The sequence below is a fragment of the Colossoma macropomum genome, unplaced genomic scaffold (genome assembly GCF_904425465.1).
Source record: "Colossoma macropomum unplaced genomic scaffold, Colossoma_macropomum, whole genome shotgun sequence".
Classification (NCBI taxonomy): Eukaryota; Metazoa; Chordata; class Actinopteri; order Characiformes; family Serrasalmidae; genus Colossoma; species Colossoma macropomum.
Window position 1 is genome coordinate 30,193 of NW_023495681.1, and position 18,197 is coordinate 48,389.

At 35.8% G+C, this 18,197-nt stretch overlaps 6 gene segments (V, D, J or C); all 6 read right to left on the bottom strand.

Annotated features, from left to right (window-relative positions):
* Nucleotides 1-1,082: 1,082 nt before the first annotated feature.
* Nucleotides 1,083-1,570, bottom strand: LOC118802819. The segment is given in 2 exon segments: nucleotides 1,083-1,415; nucleotides 1,518-1,570. Coding segments are annotated over 2 exon segments (348 nt in total).
* Nucleotides 1,571-4,226: 2,656 nt separating this feature from the next.
* LOC118802779 lies at nucleotides 4,227-4,727 on the bottom strand. The segment is given in 2 exon segments: nucleotides 4,227-4,537; nucleotides 4,647-4,727. Coding segments are annotated over 2 exon segments (351 nt in total).
* Nucleotides 4,728-7,079: 2,352 nt separating this feature from the next.
* On the bottom strand, nucleotides 7,080-7,675 carry LOC118802818. The segment is given in 2 exon segments: nucleotides 7,080-7,464; nucleotides 7,577-7,675. Coding segments are annotated over 2 exon segments (351 nt in total).
* Nucleotides 7,676-8,477: 802 nt separating this feature from the next.
* Nucleotides 8,478-10,083, bottom strand: LOC118802780. The segment is given in 3 exon segments: nucleotides 8,478-8,489; nucleotides 9,619-9,932; nucleotides 10,044-10,083. Coding segments are annotated over 3 exon segments (366 nt in total).
* A 2,912-nt stretch (nucleotides 10,084-12,995) lies between these two features.
* LOC118802782 lies at nucleotides 12,996-13,485 on the bottom strand. The segment is given in 2 exon segments: nucleotides 12,996-13,306; nucleotides 13,446-13,485. Coding segments are annotated over 2 exon segments (351 nt in total).
* A 2,336-nt stretch (nucleotides 13,486-15,821) lies between these two features.
* Nucleotides 15,822-16,342, bottom strand: LOC118802783. The segment is given in 2 exon segments: nucleotides 15,822-16,132; nucleotides 16,253-16,342. Coding segments are annotated over 2 exon segments (351 nt in total).
* Nucleotides 16,343-18,197: the final 1,855 nt, after the last annotated feature.

Consider the following 18,197-nt stretch of genomic DNA (forward strand, 5'->3'; position numbering starts at 1 on the left):
TTCATAATCTGAATTTCCCTAAAGAAGCCTCTGGAGGGCAGACTATGCAAAGTAACCAACACTCAGATTCAATGCTCAAAAAGCAAAATCTGAATACTTTATTCAACAGATGGATAAAATGCAATTTGAGAAAAATATTTGCTGAAGGGCTTTAAATTATTTTCTTTCATTTTACTTGCATGATAAAAATAATCGTGGTGATTAGATCTGGATATTTTCAATACGGATGGAAAAAAGTTAAAAAGCAGAGTTTTCCACAAGTGGAGTTCATAAAGTAAAGGATTTAAAGCAAACTGGACTCAATCACTTACAAGACCTGATAGACACCAAAACTGACCCCATCAGATAAACAGCACTTAAAGCTTTCATCTCTGAGAGAGAGGAGAAAATCAAGCTGCTTCAGATCTGAAAACATCCACAGGTGTTTCTGTCCATCCTTCCACTGTGAGAAGACGACTCAGCGCTATGGGTCTGAAAGGATGTGTAGCTGTCCAGAAGCTGTTCCTGAGAAAAGGAGACTGACACATCAAACAAAGAAGCTGCTGGTGTTCTTAGAACAATGGACTTCATTCACCAACTGTTCATAAGAAAAAAATTCTTCTTAAAACTCACTGTGCAGTTTTCATGATCATTCTGATATTCAGCAGTGCTTTCTTATTTGGGATTTGTTCTTAAGTAAGAACAGAATCTACACACACTCAATAGCACAAATGATGCTTCATAAAAATGTTATGAATGGAATTAATGTCTGGTACTTTATTATCTGGTATTTAATTCAGCAAACATCTTAAGAAAAAGTCTTAGTTATTGCCTAATAGAAGTTAGCATTCAAACCAAGTGTTACCTTATTTTATAACATTATATTGAATGGTAATATCTCCCAAAGCAGGAGTGACCAAGTCATTCCTGGAGATCTACCAGACTGCAGAGTTTAGCTCCAAAACACTTCACTCTAATATTCAGATGTTCACCACTAGATGGTGTTGTTGGTAATGAATGTCTCTGGATTTCTGCTCATTGCTAAGAGGATGTTTACAGCTCTGTCACATCTGGCCAACAGAAGATGAGCTTGAGCAGGTTTTTATACGAGTCTGTAGCCTTTTTGTATCAGTGTGAGTCTCTCGCACAGTAATAAACAGCCGTGTCTTCAGCTTTCAGGCTCTTCACCTGCAGGTACAGCATGTTTTTACTGGTGTCTTTAGTGATGGAGAACTGGCCCTGTAGTGACTGGGCAAAGTAAGCGCTAGAGCCACCATCAATGTAACCGATCCACTCCAGTCCTTTTCCAGGTTTCTGACGGACCCAGTGCAACCAGTAGCCCATTGAGAAACCAGACACAGAACAGGACAGAGTGACCGATTTCCCAGGTTTCTCCACCACTGACTCAGAGGAGGTCAGTGACTGTCCATAAGAATCTGAAGAAAAGAATGTTTAGAAAGTTAATAACATAATGCATGCAATCATACTCTCAGAATAGAAAAGATTCTTAGTAACAGTAACAGAAAATTGAAACTTACATGAAATCAATACCATTAATATACAATAACTCAGAATCATCTTCCTGCTGAAGCTAAACAGACAGTACTGTGGAAGTGTTGTCTGAGATGTTGCTGATAACTGGGACAGCCAAGAACGTGCTGTATAAACCAGACTGTATTTGAATAAGGAGTGTCTACAGAGCTGGGCAGGAGTCTCAGCTTTGAGCAGATTCACATATGTGAACATTTCCATTTTAATAATGAAGCATTTTCTGTATTATAGCCGTCTTCCGAAATTTGCTCCACTAACATTTACAAAAATAGTTTAAATCTAAATATTCAATATTAATATTTCCAAGATTGTGATGTGTGTTTAAATTAAGCAAAATGTTCATGAGTAGTATGTAGCTCTGCTGTTCTGTAGAAATTAGATTAAATAATCAAGCTATTTAAACTGTATAAATGACAGGGGAATCCAAAATTATTAGTAGTTTCTAATAAATACAGTCACACAGAAAAACTGCAACTTAAAAATAATTTAGCCTACTATTAACCTAACTTCTAATAAAATGTTAAGAGAAGGAAAAATTGTGTTTTCTATTTTTTAACTCAAATTACTTAATTCTTATTAAATTAATTAATTCTTTCATTCAATTTGATATTCAGTTAATTCAAGATTTTAAGTTAAGCAGGTTATTTACTTTTTTAAGTTCAAATTTGAGGGGATTAGATAAAATATCCACTTAGAAGGAATAAGAAAGTAAAATGAAGTGAAAAGCAGAAGTCAACTATGTGTATTAAGGACAATAGCTGCAGAATGAGCTGTTCATGTCTGAACCCACACATTGCTCCATAATAGAAACTGTGCATTTGGACTTCAACTCCAGTATAAATATATAGAACTGTTTTATGGTGTTGTTAACTAGATTTCTGCCTATCAAATTCCATTACTTGTGAATGATGCTTCATAACAGTGTTACAATTGGATTAAATGTCATTGTACTTTAAGGGTCCTTAGTTCAATATAATGCCATTCTCTTCATAAAACATCATATATGATAAAATATGATGAGAGATGATACATTATCTATTAATTATTTCTTCAAACCTTTGCGTTCACCTGTATATAGGGACATTCATAATCTGAATTTCCCTAACGAAGCCTCTAGAGGGCAGACTATGCAAAGTAACCAACAGTCAGACTCAATACTTAACAAGCAAAATTTTAATGCTTTACTCAGCAGATGCATAAAATGCAATTTGATAAAAATATTTTCTGCAAGACTTTTAAATGATTTTATTACATTTTACTTGCATGATAAAAAATAGTGGTGGTGATCATGTCTGGATATTTTTTATAAGGATGGAAAAATAATAAAAAAAGCAAAAAAGCTGAGTTTTCCATAAGTGGAGTTCTTAAAATAAAGGATTTAAAGCAAACTGGACTCCTAACAACCACTTGCAAGACCTGATAGACACCAAAACTGACCCCATTAGATAAACAGCACTTAAAGCTTTCATCTCTGAGAGAGAGGAGAAAATCAAGCTGCTTCAGATCTGAAAACATCCACAGGTGTTTCTGTCCATCCTTCCACTGTGAGAAGACGACTCAGCGCTATGGGTCTGAAAGGATGTGTAGCTGTCAAGAAGAACCTCACTGAGAAAAGGAGACGGACACATCAAACAAAGAAGCTGCTGGTGTTCTTAGAACAATGAGCCTCATTCACCAACCGTTCTTAAGTTGAAATGCCTTCTTAAAAACCATTCATGCAGTTTTCATGAACATTCTGATCTTCAGAAGTCTTTTCTTATTTGGGGTTTGTTCTTAGGTAAGAACAGAATGAACACACACTCAAGAGCACAAAGGTGTGAACAGTTTTGCAGTTTAAGAACACGTCATGAATCTGATGTGGACTGTTTCTAAAAACGTTTTTCGAGAAAAGATTCATTAAAAAAAATTTTGGAAGATATTAGTGAATGAGTCCCGTTGTTCTTCCATCCTCAGAATCCAGACCTTAACATCACTGTGAGAGCTGTGTAGTTCAGCTGAAAAGCAAATTCTGCAGCCATTCAGCCATTAAAGTTAAAAGCAAGATATATATATATATATATATATATATATATGTATATGTATATATATATTGGTACTCAAGTAGAAATTTAGTCAGAGAACTTCTATTTTATCAAGAGTATTCCGCTTTTTCTCAAAATGGGACTTGTTAAAATATAAATTCCTACATATGGGGGCATATGATGGAGTACTACAGCTTAAGTGTGAGCAAATTAAAAACTTCCTTTGGTGATATATGGTGATCTTCTCTAGATTTCCGAAAAGGTCTATTACTTGGAAATGATGCTTCATAACAGTGTTTTGAATAGACTGAATGTCTGGCACTTTATTATCTGGAATTTACTTCAGCAAACATCTTAAAAATAGTCTTAGTTATTGCCTAGTAAAGGTTAACATTCAAACCAAGTATTAGCTTACTTTATAATATTGTGTTTGATGTTGATTTCTCCCAAAACAGGAGTGAGCACGTTCATTCCTGGAGATCTACCACCCTGCAGAGTTTAGCTCCAAAACATCTTACTCTAATATTCAGATGTTCACCTCTAGATGGTGTTGTTGGTAATGAATGTCTCTGGATTTCTGCTCATTGCTAAGAGGATGTTTACAGCTCTGTCACATCTGGTCAACAGACGGATGAGCTTGAGCAGGTTTTTATACGAGTCTGTAGCCTTTTTGTATCAGTGTGTCTGTCGTGCACAGTAATAAACAGCCGTGTCTTCAGCTTTCAGGCTCTTCACCTGCAGGTACAGCATGTTTTTACTGGTGTCTTTAGTGATGGAGAACTGGCCCTGTAGTGACTGGGCAAAGCTAGTGCCTGTGCCACTATCAATGTAACCGATCCACTCCAGTCCTTTTCCGGGTTTCTGACGGATCCAGCTCATGTACCAGCTACTCATTGAGATACCAGACACAGAACAGGACAGAGTGACTGATTTCCCAGGTTTCTCCACCACTGACTCAGAGGAGGTCAGTGACTGTCCATAAGAATCTGGAAAAAAGAATGTTTATAGTTAATAACATAATGCATGCAATTATATTCTCAGAAGAGAGAATATTCTCAGTAACAGTAACAGAAAATTGAAAAATGTGGAACTTACATGAAATCAATATCATTAATATACAGTAACTCAGAATCATCTTCCTGCTGAAGCTAAACAGACAGTACTGTTGAAGTGTTGTCTGAGATGCTGCTGATAACTGGGACAGCCAAGAACGTGCTGTATATACCAGACTGTATTTGAATAAGGAGTGTCCACAGAGCTGGGCAGGAGTCTCAGATTCAGGCAGTTTCACATACGGATGAGTGAAATTTTATATTTTAGTAATGAAGCATTTTCTCTATTATAACTGTTGTAAAACTTGTTGCTTTTACATTTACAAAAAACTACATTTCTGAAGAAACACTAGACTTTTGTTTCTCCAAACATTTTTTTTAATTTAGGTCTAACTTGTATGTGCAAGATTGTAATGTGTTTCTGCAGCAAGCAAAATGTTTATGACAGTTATGTAGCTCTGCTAATCTGTAGATTACGTTCATGTTAAATAGTAATGCTGTTTAGAAACTCTATAAAAAACCTTTTGAGTCTGCTGAAGAAACTGGTGGGATATGTTGGTCTGGTTAAATTGTTCATGAATACAATGATGCTCAGTATATTAGAAAACTGAGTTTTCTTTAGAGTTTTCAACACATAAACATACAGCTGAAAACCCTTTGATGCACCTGTATGCCTCCATCTTACCATTTTACCGTCTTCCATTTAGATAACAGATCTTATTTGTGGATAGAAGTGGTATCAGTGTTGTGTAGGTTTGTCACACACATCAACCCTGGTTGAGGGAGTTTTCTAATTCAGCCAAAATCGAACCTACATTAGAGTGCAGAAATCAGGGACCACCCTTAACATGTTCATTTTCCAGTTAAAACAACCATTTATAGAACACATTTTTAACAAAAAATACCACAGAAGCCTCAACAACTAAGAATAATCTTAATTTTTTTAGTATCTGTTGTGTCCATCCCTTACTTTATATATAGCTTCCTTTCCTTTCAGGAGATTAGCTTTCTGTGTTGTCCTTTCCTCCATGAATGTACATGAGATGGGAGATAACATGTAATACTTTCTCAAAATAGCACCTAATCTTCTTCTAAATGATCATACTTAGGCCCAAAACGCAGGCCACTTAGTCAAAGGCATATGGAGACATTTTCTTCTATAAGCAACAGAGTGAAATCTGCACATGTTGACAGCATCTATCATGCTACTATCTTGTTATCTAAACTTTTATGCTGCCAAAAGGGTATTTTTAGAGCAGTGCCATGGAAAACCCTCTCTGACATCCCTAAACAACCTTTCATTGGAGGAGATGTGCAAATATGAAGGTCATTAGTTTAATTTAGTTTGAATTGTTCTTCCTGTTTAATATGTAGCATCATTTAGAATAAGCATTAATTGCGCTGCCTGGGCAGGTGAGGAACACCACTAAGGACATTTCTTATCCTAGCCATGGACTTTTTACCCTCCTAACATCTGGCAGATGTTACAGTAGCCTCCACTCCTGCACCAACAGGATCAGGAAAAGCTTCTTCCCCGAGGCTGTGACCATGATGAACTTCTCACCACCACTTTAACTGCCTCTTTGCACTTATTGCACTGTTACTGTACTTTATGTCTAAGTATTCTTGCACTATTCATATTTGCACAGTCAGTTACTGTTTTTACTCTGTATACATTTAACATATGCTGCTCTCACAGTACAGACTACCTACATTTGCACTCTCTCTGCTCACTTTCTCTATATGAATATTATATTTATACTTGCATATCTATGTTTTTTTACCTCTCTACCATCCTTAAATTGTACGTATTGTAACCACAGCATCACTTAACACTTTACTTTCCTGTACTTTATATGTAAATAATACCGTGTTTTGCACTTTTGGTTAGATGCTAACTGCATTACATTGGCTCTGTACCAGTACACTGCACAATGATAATAAAGCTGAATGTGTTCTAATCCAATTATGTAAGTATATTCTCAACCTTATTCAAGGAAACACAAAAGCAATTAGAGAGAAAATAGGATGTCATTAACAAGTTAAGTAATCATTAGTTTATAGTACAATTAGTAGTAAAACCCATTTTTTTTTGGGGGGGGGGGCGAATAACACAACATAATACTTAATTAACAACAATAAATCTGTAGATTGATTAACATAATTAAAAGGACTAACTCATAAATGTTAGTTCTTTACTTGAGTAAACATGAGTGTTATGGGTTTATTAACAGTGTAATAAGAACTAGTTAATACTCTTAAAACCAGTTCAAACCAAGTGTTAGCTTATTTTATAACATTATGTTCGAATGTTGATTTCTCCCAAAGCAGGTTTGTCCAAGTCCATTCCTGAAGATCTACTACCCTGCAGAGTTTAGCTCCAACACACCTGACTCTAATATTCAAATGTTCACATCTAGATGGTGTTGTTGGTAATGAATGTCTCTGGATTTCTGCTCATTGCTAAGAGGATGTTTACAGCTCTGTCACATCTGGCCAACAGAAGATGAGCTTGAGCAGGTTTTTATATGAGTCTGTAGCCTTTTTGTATCAGTGTGACCCCGCTGCACAGTAATAAACAGCCGTGTCTTCAGCTTTCAGGCTCTTCACCTGCAGGTACAGCATGTTTTTACTGGTGTCTTTAGTGATGGAGAACTGGCCCTGTAGTGACTGGGCAAAGTAAGTGCTAGAGCCATAATCAATGTAACCAATCCACTCCAGTCCTTTTCCAGGTTTCTGACGGATCCAGCTCATGTAGTAGCTGCTCACTGAGAAACCAGACACAGAACAGGACAGAGTGACCGATTTCCCAGGTTTCTCCACCACTGACTCAGAGGAGGTCAGAGACTGTCCATAAGAATCTGGAGAAAAAAAATGTTTAGATAGTTAATAACATAATGAATGCAATCATACTCTGTGAAGAGAGAATATTCTCAGTAACAGCAACATAAAGTTGAAAAATGTGGAACTTACATGAAATCAGTATCATTAATATACAATAACTCAGAATCATCTTCCTGCTGAAGCTAAACAGACAGTGTTGTTGAAGTGTTGTCTGAGATGCTGCTGATAACTGGGACAGCCAAGAACGTGCTGTATAAATCAGACTGTATTTGAATAAGGAGTGTCCACAGAGCTGGGCAGGAGTGTCAGATTCAGGCAGTTTCACATATGGATGAGTGAAAGTTTATATTTTAGTAATGGAGCATTACTAACATTGTTCAGTTATGTTTACATTATATTTCAACGATTATAATGTGTTTTTGCAATAAGCAAAATGTTTATGAAAATATGTAGTTCTGCTATTCTGTAGAATTCAGATTAAATAATAATACTGTTTAGAAACTAGACAATAATAGGAGTGTTTGGAATAATTGGCTAATTGTTGCTAATAAATACAGTATTGTGAAAAAAGTAACCTAGTTAACTTCAAGTTAACTGAAATTCTAATAACATCTTTAAAAGAATAATACTTTAACATATTGTTTGATATTCAATAACCAAAACATTTTAATTAACCTGATTATTATTTTTTTTTTATGTTGAAAAGAGACCAGCCTTTATTTATATAATTCATATTAATTTCTGAGGAAATTAGATATAACAATCCACTTATATGAGAAATTAAAAAGTAAAAAAGTGAAAAGAGTTTCCATTATTAGAGTTCACTGGATCACATGTTTAAGTTTATTCCTTTACAGTTTTTGAGAGAATGCTTGTCCAAACACTTCTTGTATGAAAATCTCAATAAACAAAATTCACCTTATTCTTGTTCATCTGTTAAAGTGCATTAATAAATTGCTTTATAAACTTCTAGTAATTATGTCTTCAAACATTTAAAAACAAGTGTTTGATACTCACAATCTGAAATTCCCTATAGAAGCCTCTAGAGGGCAGAATATGCAAAGCAACCAACAGTGAAACACACTCAAAGCACAACAAGCAAAGTTTTAATAATTAACTCAACAGATTCATAACATGTCATGTGAGAAAAATATTCTGCTGAAATGCTTTTAAAAGATTTTATTACATTTTACTTGTGTGATAAAACTGGTGGTGGTGAGTAGATCTGGATATTTTCGTAAATTTACCTGCAGTACAAACAGTACTTTACAAAGGCCACAGATCAAATTTTATTTATTTAATTTACAATGAAAATACAGGTAAGAGTTATTCATTTTTAAGTCATTAATTTCTTGGGAGATTAATATAAGATAATCCACTACAATAAGGATGAAAAAAAAAAAAGTGAAAAATCTGAGTTTTCCATAAGTGGAGTTCATAAAGTAAAGGATTTAAAGCAAACTGGACTCATAACAACCACTTGCAAGACCTGATAGACACCAAAACTGACCCCATCAGATAAACAGCACTTAAAGCTTTCATCTCTGAGAGAGAGGAGAAAATCAAGCTGCTTCAGATCTGAAAACATCCACAGGTGTTTCTGTCCATCCTTCCACTGTGAGAAGACGACTCAGCGCTATGGGTCTGAAATGATGTGTAGCTGTCCAGAAGCTGTTCCTGAGAAAAGAAAATAGGAAATAAAGAACACATACGAACCAACAAGGAAGCTGCTGGTGTTCTCAGAATAATAATCTTACAACCTCAGAACCCAGACCAATCAGTAATTTTGTATTTGTGTACTCAAGTAGAAATCTAGTCAGAGAACGTCTAGTTCTATATTTTACTATTACAGAGCATTTCTGCTTTTACCCAACATGAGATTTTGGTATGGGAAGATATAAATTCATACATGTGGGGAAATATGTTTGAAAATGAGTATTTAAGCACATAAGTGAGTAAGAAAGCTTCTGTTGAACTCATATATAATGATCTTTACTAGATTTGTGGCAAGTTCTATTACTTATAAACAATGTTTAATTAAAGTGTTGTAAATAGAACAAATGTCTGGCACTTGAGTTTATGTTCATACTATCTCATTTACTTCATCAAACACCTAAAGCCATAGTCTTAGTTATTGCTAAATAAAAGTTGGCATTCAAATAACATTTTACTTTATAAAATTGCGTGAATGCACAGTAATAAACAGCCGTGTCTTCAGCTTTCAGGCTCTTCACTTGCAGGTACAGCATGTTTTTACTGGTGTCTTTAGTGATGGAGAACTGGCCCTGTAGTGACTGGGCAAATCTAGTGCCCGTGCCATAATCAATGCGGCCAATCCACTCCAGTCCTTTCCCAGGTTTCTGACGGACCCAGTGCATGTAGTAGTCGTTCACTGAGAAACCAGACACAGAACAGGACAGAGTGACCGATTTCCCAGGTTTCTCCACCACTGATTCAGAGGAGGTCAGAGACTGTCCATACGTATCTGGAGAAAAGAATGTTTAGATAGTTAATAACATAATGTATGCAATCATACTCTGTGAAGAGAGAATATTCTCAGTAACAGCAATATAAAGTTGAAAAATGTGGAACTTACATGAAATCAGTATCATTAATATACCGTAACTCAGAATCATCTTCCTGCTGAAGCTAAACAGACAGTACTGTGGAAGTATTGTCTGAGATGCTGCTGATAACTGGCACAGCCAAGAACGTGCTGCATATACCAGACTGTATTTGAATGAGGAGTGTCCACAGAGCTGGACAGGAGTCTCAGGTTGAAGCTGTTTCACATACGGATGAATAAAAGTTTACATTTTAGTAATGGAGCATTTTCTGTATTATAACTGTCATGAAATTTGCTATTTCTACATTTAAAAAACTACATTCCTGAAAAAATGTTTCCCTAAACATTGTTTAATATAGGTCTAAATTATATTTCCAAGATTGTAATGTGTTTTTGCAGTAAGCAAAATGCTTATGACAATATGTAGCTCTGCTTTTCTGTAGAATTCAGATTAAATAATAATGCTGTTTAGAAACCAGACAATAACAGTAGATGTCAGAATTATTGGCTAATTGTCCATAATAAATACAGTTTTGTGAAAAAGCCACACAGGAGATTGGGTATGACAGTCCACTTGTATAAGGAATGAAAAAGTTTAAAAAAAGTGAAAAAGCAAGACTTTCCATTAATAGAGTTCACAAAATTACAGTCATTTTACATATTTTTATATACACAATGTCTATTAGGGTAAATGGCTGTAGAATGAGCTGTTTATGTCTGCATCAACACACTGTTCAATAACACAAATTGTACTTTGTGCTATAACTAAAAGAGAAATTTCCAGAACTCATATATGGGGTTATTAACTTGATTTCTGCCTTATACGTTTCATTACTTGTGAATGATGCTTCATAACAGTCTTCCAATTGGAATTGATGCCACTTTACTTTAAGGCACATTATGTTAATGTATTGTCATTTGCTTTAGAAAACAACTTACATCATCTTGCAATTACTGTCATAAGCTGTTTATACAGATTGAGGTATTGTTTTATAAATCAGTTGTTTTAATGCCTTGGCATGTGTTATAACATCACTATGTACACTGTTAGAAATAAAGTTTTAGTGCAGGTACACTTTTCATTCATCAGGGTATAAACAATGTAAATGTTCCCTCAAAAGTACAACAGTCGTTTTAAGGTCCAGTTGTGCACCTTAAATAAGTTTTTCCAGGTGAAAAGTTCGTATTTGTACCTTTTCATAACCGAATGTTTTAAAACAGAACAGTAAAATAAAAAGCCTGGAGACGAGACGGGGTGTGTGGAGTCAGTACAGCTTAGACAATATGATTTCAATGGATTATGGTAACAGTTATTTTCTCTGACTAAAGGTACTGAGAGGTACCCTTGGGGGGACCACCCCAGTGACAGTTTAGTACCTTTTTCTGAGAGTGTAGGTGGCCTTAAAATAAAGCCTTCAAGTGAAATGTGAATAGTCCTTTAGTCAATAGACTGAATCACATGCTAAAGTTTATTCCTGTGAGATTTTTGGGAGAAAATGCTTGTTAAGCTCTTTTCTGTGTCCATATACATTTGGATGAAAGGCTCAATAAACACTGCTAATCTTTATTGTTTATTGCTCAGGGAGCCACACTTAGTGTTGTGCTTTGAGTGCCACCTTCATCCTGATCATCTGTTAATTTGCATTCATAAATTTTATTCTACATTTTTAGTAATTATTTCTTCAATTTTTGCAAACAAGTGTTTGGATACTCATAATCTGAATTTCCCCAAAGAAGCCTCTAGAGGGCAGACTATGCAAAGTAACCAACACTCAGACTCAAAGCTCAACAAGCAAAATTTTAATACTTTACTCAACAGATGCAGAAACTGCAATTTGAGAAAAATATTTGCTGAAATGCTTTTAAAAGATTTTTACTTGCATGATGAAAATAGTGGTGGTGATTAGATCTGGACATTTTTGTATATTTTCCTGCAGTACAAACAGTACTTTACAAAGGCCACAGACCGAACTTTATTAAATTTTCAGTCAAAATACTTACAAGTAAGAGTTATTCATTTTTAAGTCATTCATTTCTGGAGAGATTAGATATAAGATAATCCACTTCAATTCAGATGGAAAAAAATAATAATAAAAAAAGTGAACAATCAGAGTCTTCCATAAGTGGAGTTCATAAAATAAAGGCTTTAAAGCAAACTGGACTCAACCACTCAATAACAATTACTTGCAAGACATGGTAGACACCAAAACTGACCCCTATCAGATAAACAGCAATTAAAGTTTTCATCTTTGAGAGAGAGGAGAAAATCAAGCTGCTTCAGATCTGAAAACATCCACAGGTGTTTCTGTCCATCCTTCCACTGTGAGAAGACGACTCAGCGCTATGGCTCTGAAAGGATGTCTAGCTGTTAAGAAGCCTTTACTGGAAAAATCAAATAGACACAAAAGAACATTTACAAATCAACAAGGAAGCTGCTGGTGTTCTCAGAACAATGGGCCTCATTCACCAACCGTTCATAAGAAGAAATTTCTTAAAACTCACTGCGCAGTTTTCATGATTCTGATATTCAGCAGTGCTTTTTTATTTGGGATTTATTCTTAAGTTAGAACAGAATCTACACACATTCAATAGCACAAATGATGCTTCATAAAAGTGTTGTGAATGGACTGAATGTCTGGCACTTTATTATCTGGCATTTACTTCAGCAAACATCTTAAGAAAAAGTCTTAATTATTGCCTAATAGAAGAAAGCATTCAAATCAGATGTTACCTTATTTTATAACATTGTGTTTGATGTTGATATCTTCCAAAACAGGAGTGACCAAGTCTATTCCTGGAGATCTACCACCCTGCAGAGTTTAGCTACAAAACATCTTACTCTAATATTCCGATGTTCACCTCTAGATGGTGTTGTTGATAATGAATGTTTCTTGATTTCTGCTCATTGCTAAGAGGATGTTTACAGCTCTGTCACATCTGGTCAACAGAAGATGAGCTTGAGCAGTCTGTGGCCTTTTTGTGTCAGTGTGTCTGTCGTGCACAGCAATAAACAGCCGTGTCTTCAGCTTTCAGGCTCTTCACCTGCAGGTACAGCATGTTTTTACTGGTGTCTTTAGTGATGGAGAACTGGCCCTGTAGTGACTGGGCAAAGTCAGTGCTAGTGCCACTATCAATGAAACCGATCCACTCCAGTCCTTGTCCAGGTTTCTGACGGATCCAGTACATGTAGTAGTCACTCATTGAGAAACCAGAGACAGAACAGGACAGAGTGACCGATTTCCCAGGTTTCTCCACCACTGGCTCAGAGGAGGTCAGAGACTGACCATAAGAATCTGGAAAAAGAAGATAATATACATAAATAATGAATGACATAATTATTTAAGAATTACTAACTAGATGTTCTCATGCTCTCAGTAGAGAGAGAATACTGCCACAAATGACATTTTCAGTCTGAAAAAATGTGGAACTTACATGAAATTAGTATCATTAATATAAAATAACTCAGATTCATCTTCCTGCTGAAGCTCTAAACCATTAAATGAAAGTGTTGTTGAAATGTTGACTGAGATGTTGCTGATAAACTGGGACAGCAAAGAACATGCAGTATATACCAGAGTTTATTTGAATAGGGAGGGTCCACAACTTTTTAGCAAAAAAAAAAAAAAAGCATTTTCTGCATCATAACACTGTCATGGTAAAGACTCTAATATAATGATGATAATCTTTGTACTTTGAGTGTTTGTGGTTACTTTTGCATAGTCTGCCCTCTTCAGGAATTAATAGGTATATTCAGATTTTGTGCTCATAGTAGACACTAAAAAGCATTCATAAGTTATAATTGAGTCTGAAATGTCAATCACAATCCCCAAGATCAGTCTCTAAATTCAACGGAATATACATGTACATAAACTGCATCAAACAGTCTGCATCCATTTGGGAATCCCACAGAATGGACTGCTGTGGGAACACCAATAGAATTTCTCTCAGAAGTTTACAGAGGTGGTTTTACCAACCAGCTTAGCAAAGATAAAGTTCAAAACAGAACCCAGGTCCATTCCTGGAGATCTACCACCCTGCAGAGTTTAGCTACGACTCTCTCTCTCTCTCTCTCTCTCTCTCTCTCTCTCTCTCTCTCTCTCTCAAGAACAGAGCATAGAGAGCTTCATGGAATGGGTTTCCATGGCTGAGCAGCTGCATCCAAGCCTTGCATCACCAAGCACTATGCAAAGCGTTGAATGCAGTGGTGTAAAGCGCCGCCACTGGACTCTAGAGCAGTGGAGACGTGTTCTCTGGAGTGACAAATCACGCTTCTCATGCTTCTGACTGCATTGTGCCAAGTGTAAAGTCTGGTGGAGGGGGGGGTCATGGTGTGGGGTTGTTTTCCAGGAGTTGGGCTCGGCCCCTTAGTTCCAGTGAAAAGGAACTCTTAATGCTTCAGCAGACCAAGAGATTTTGGACAATTTCATGCTCCCAACTTTGTGGGAACAGTTTGGGGACGGCCCCTTCCTGCTCCAACATGACTGCACACCAGTGCACAAAGCAAAGTCCATAAAGACATGGATGAGCGAGTTTGGTGTGGAAGAACTTGACTGGCCTGCACAGAGTCCTGACCTCAACCCAATAGAACACCTTTGGGATGAATTAGAGCGGAGACTGCGAGACAGGTCTTCTCGTCCAACATCAGTGTCTGATCTCACAAATGTGCTTCCGGAGGAATGGTCAAAAACTCCCATAAACACTCCTAATCCTTGTGGAAAGCCTTCCCAGAAGAGTTGAAGCTGTTAGTGACGCATTTTTCTGTATTATAGCTCAGACATGGTCATGCTTTATTTACTCCTTCTACATCTACAAAAATAAAAAGTAAAAACAAGACTTCTTCATATGGTAACAAACCAATGAACTAGCTTATTGAACTACAGTTGGTGGGGAGAGGAACTAAGAGGAAGTTCACTGAAAAGAACTGAAGTTGTAATAAAAGCAAACATTGAAAATGTGTAATTATATTTACTTGCTGAGGCTTCTGTGTCATTTTCAGTCATGCTATTTTGATGGTCCTCTGATCTTCATTCTGTCTTTAATTAACATTCAACTGAATATGTATGTAAAATGCAACTAAATTCAAATTATGTGAGACAAATTCTAATAACCTTAAACCTACTCCTGAACCTAACTTTATCCATAACCTCAACCCGAAACCAAAACCTACTCCTAAACCCAACCCTAACCTAATGGTTTTGATAGTTAACTTTCACCAGAAAGTTTGTTTAACAAATCTGTAAATCCTAGAAGACACCAAAGAAAATGTTGACAACATTTCTGTCAAATATATGTTTTCTGTTTCTTTTGCTGATGCTGGAAAATCAATAAAAATATAAAAAAAGGTGTAATTAATGGCTTTTAATGTTTTTTTCTGTCAAAATTGATGGCTTTTAATGGTTCTTGGCTGGCACTGGGTGTCATTTTCTGTGTTTATTTTTGTGTTATTTTCATGTTAATTTTGTAGTTAGTTTTTGCTGTTATAGTTATAGTTTTAAATTCAATAGTGCTTATACTTGGACTTGTCTTGTGTCTTGTAATCTTGGCTGACTTGAATTTGATGAAGAGATATCATTGGCACTACAGTGCTGTTTCATGGAAAAAAAAATCTTGACTCTGTTGCAATTTTCTGTTAATTTCTTATATTAAAAACAAATAAAACAGGAATGAAGCTTACATTTCATTTGTTGTTGGTAATGAATGTCTCTGGATTTCTGCTCATTGCTAAGAGGATGTTTACAGCTCTGTCACATCTGGCCAACAGAAGATGAGCTTGAGCAGGTTTTTATATGAGTCTGTAGCCTTTTTGTGTCAGTGTGAGTCTCTCGCACAGTAATAAACAGCCGTGTCTTCAGCTTTCAGGCTCTTCACCTGCAGGTACAGCATGTTTTTACTGGTGTCTTTAGTGATGGAGAACTGGCCCTGTAGTGACTGGGCAAAGTAAGTGCTAGTGCCAGTATCAACGAAACCGATCCACTCCAGTCCTTGTCCGGGTTTCTGACGAACCCAGTGCATCCAGTAGCTGCCCATCGAGAAACCAGACACAGAACAGGACAGAGTGACCGATTTCCCAGGTTTCTCCACCACTGACTCAGAGGAGGTCAGTGACTGTCCACAAGTATCTGAAGAAAAAAACGTTTTGATAATTAATAAGACAAAACATATTCTTATGAGCTCAGATGAGAGAATATTCTCAGTAACAGTAGCAGCAACAGTCACAATCTGAAACATGTAGAACTTACATGAAATTAGTATCATTAATATACAATATCTTAGATTCATCTTCCTGCTGAAGCTCCTAGCCTTTAACTGAGAATGTTGTGGAAGTGTTGTCTGAGATGTTACTGATAACTGGAACAAGAACGTGATGTATATACCAGACTGTATTTGAATAGGGAGTGTCCACAGAGCTGGTAATTAGTCTCAACTTTGGGCAGTTTCACATGAATGAGTGAACATTTACCTTTTAGTAATGAAGCATTTTCTCTATTATAACTGTCATGTGAAATTTGCTTCTTCTATGTTTACAAAACTAGATTTCTGAAAAAACAAAACATCAAAAAACTAGACTTCTGTTTCTCCAAATATTATTTAATTTGGGTCTAACTTATATTTGCAAGATTGTAATGTGTTTTTACAGTAAGCAAAATGTTCATGCGCAGTGTGTAGCTTTGCTATTCTATAGAATTCAGATTTAAATAGCAATGCTGTTTAAAACTCTGTAAACTAACAGGAGACTCCAGAATCAGTTTCTTATAAATATTAAATAAAAAATCTTATATGAATAACAAAATTCATATCTATTGTTTTTTGCTCATTGAGTCACACTCAGTGTTGTGTTTTGAGCTCCATCTTCATCTTGTTCATCTGCTGAAGTGCATTAATACATTTGTCTACAAACTTCTAGTAATTATTTCTCCAGACTTTTGCATTAAACTGTATCTTGGGACACAGATAATCTGAATTTCTCAACTGAAGCCTCTAGAGGGCAGACTGTGCAAAGGAACCAACACTCAGACACACTCAAAGCACAACAAGCAAAATGAACTCTTCACTCAGCAGATACACTTGTTAAAGAGAAATCATTAGTATTTGTGTCTGAAGAAAGAAATAAATTCAATGTTAATATGTAAATTGAGAAATTGAAATTGAAAATTGAGAAAATATATTTTGATGAAGGGCTTAAAAACATTTAAGTACATTTTACATGCATGATAAAACCGTGGAAAAGGTGGTGGTTAGAGACTTTCATAAATTTACCAGCACTACATACAATGATTTTGAAAACTCTGAGACCACCTTTCATTTTTTTCACTATCCAGACAAAACAGTAAAAAATAAAAAAAATCAGAGAAAAATAAAAGATTCAGAGAAAACTGAACTCCTAACAATCACCTGGGAAGAGCTGGTAGACACCAAAACTGACCCCATCAGATAAACAGCACTTAAAACTTCCATCTTTGAGAGAGAGGAGAAAATCAAGTTGCTTCAGATCTGAAAACATCCACAGGTGTTTCTGTCCATCCTTCCACTGTGAGAAGACGACTCAGCGCTATGGGTCTGAAAGGATGTGTAGCTGTAAAAAAGCCTCACTGAGAAAAGGAGACAGTCAAAAAAAAAAAATCATTTACAAATCCAACCAGCAGAAGCTGCTGATGTTCTCAGAACAATGTTCTTCTAACCTCAGAATCCAGACCTTAACATCATGCCGAGTGCTGTGTATTTGAGCTGAGAAGCAAATTATGCAGCTATTCTCCTTCATAGAAGGTTCATCAAAAATGATGAAACTAATTACTCTCAGCACATTTACTTTTGACAGTCAAGCACAGTCAAAAGAAAGTTTTGTAGTAGAAATTTAGTCAGAGAACATCTAGTTTTACTCAAATGATGTTTTACAAAGTATTTCCACTTTTACTCAAGACGAGATTTTGGTGCTGAAAATTATCAGCATAAATAGAGATCTTAACTTAATTTCTGCTTGGTAAGTTCTATTACTTGAAAATGATGCTTCATAGCAGTGTTATAAATTGATCTAATGGCCAGCACTTTAGTTTTGTCCATACTGTGCCATTTACTTCATCTAATGTCTTAAGTAATCTGGTATTGCTGGCCTAAGCTGTTTATGAAAATGTAGTTATTGCTTCATAAAAGTTATAAAGAAATAAAGTTTCACCATATTTGATAACA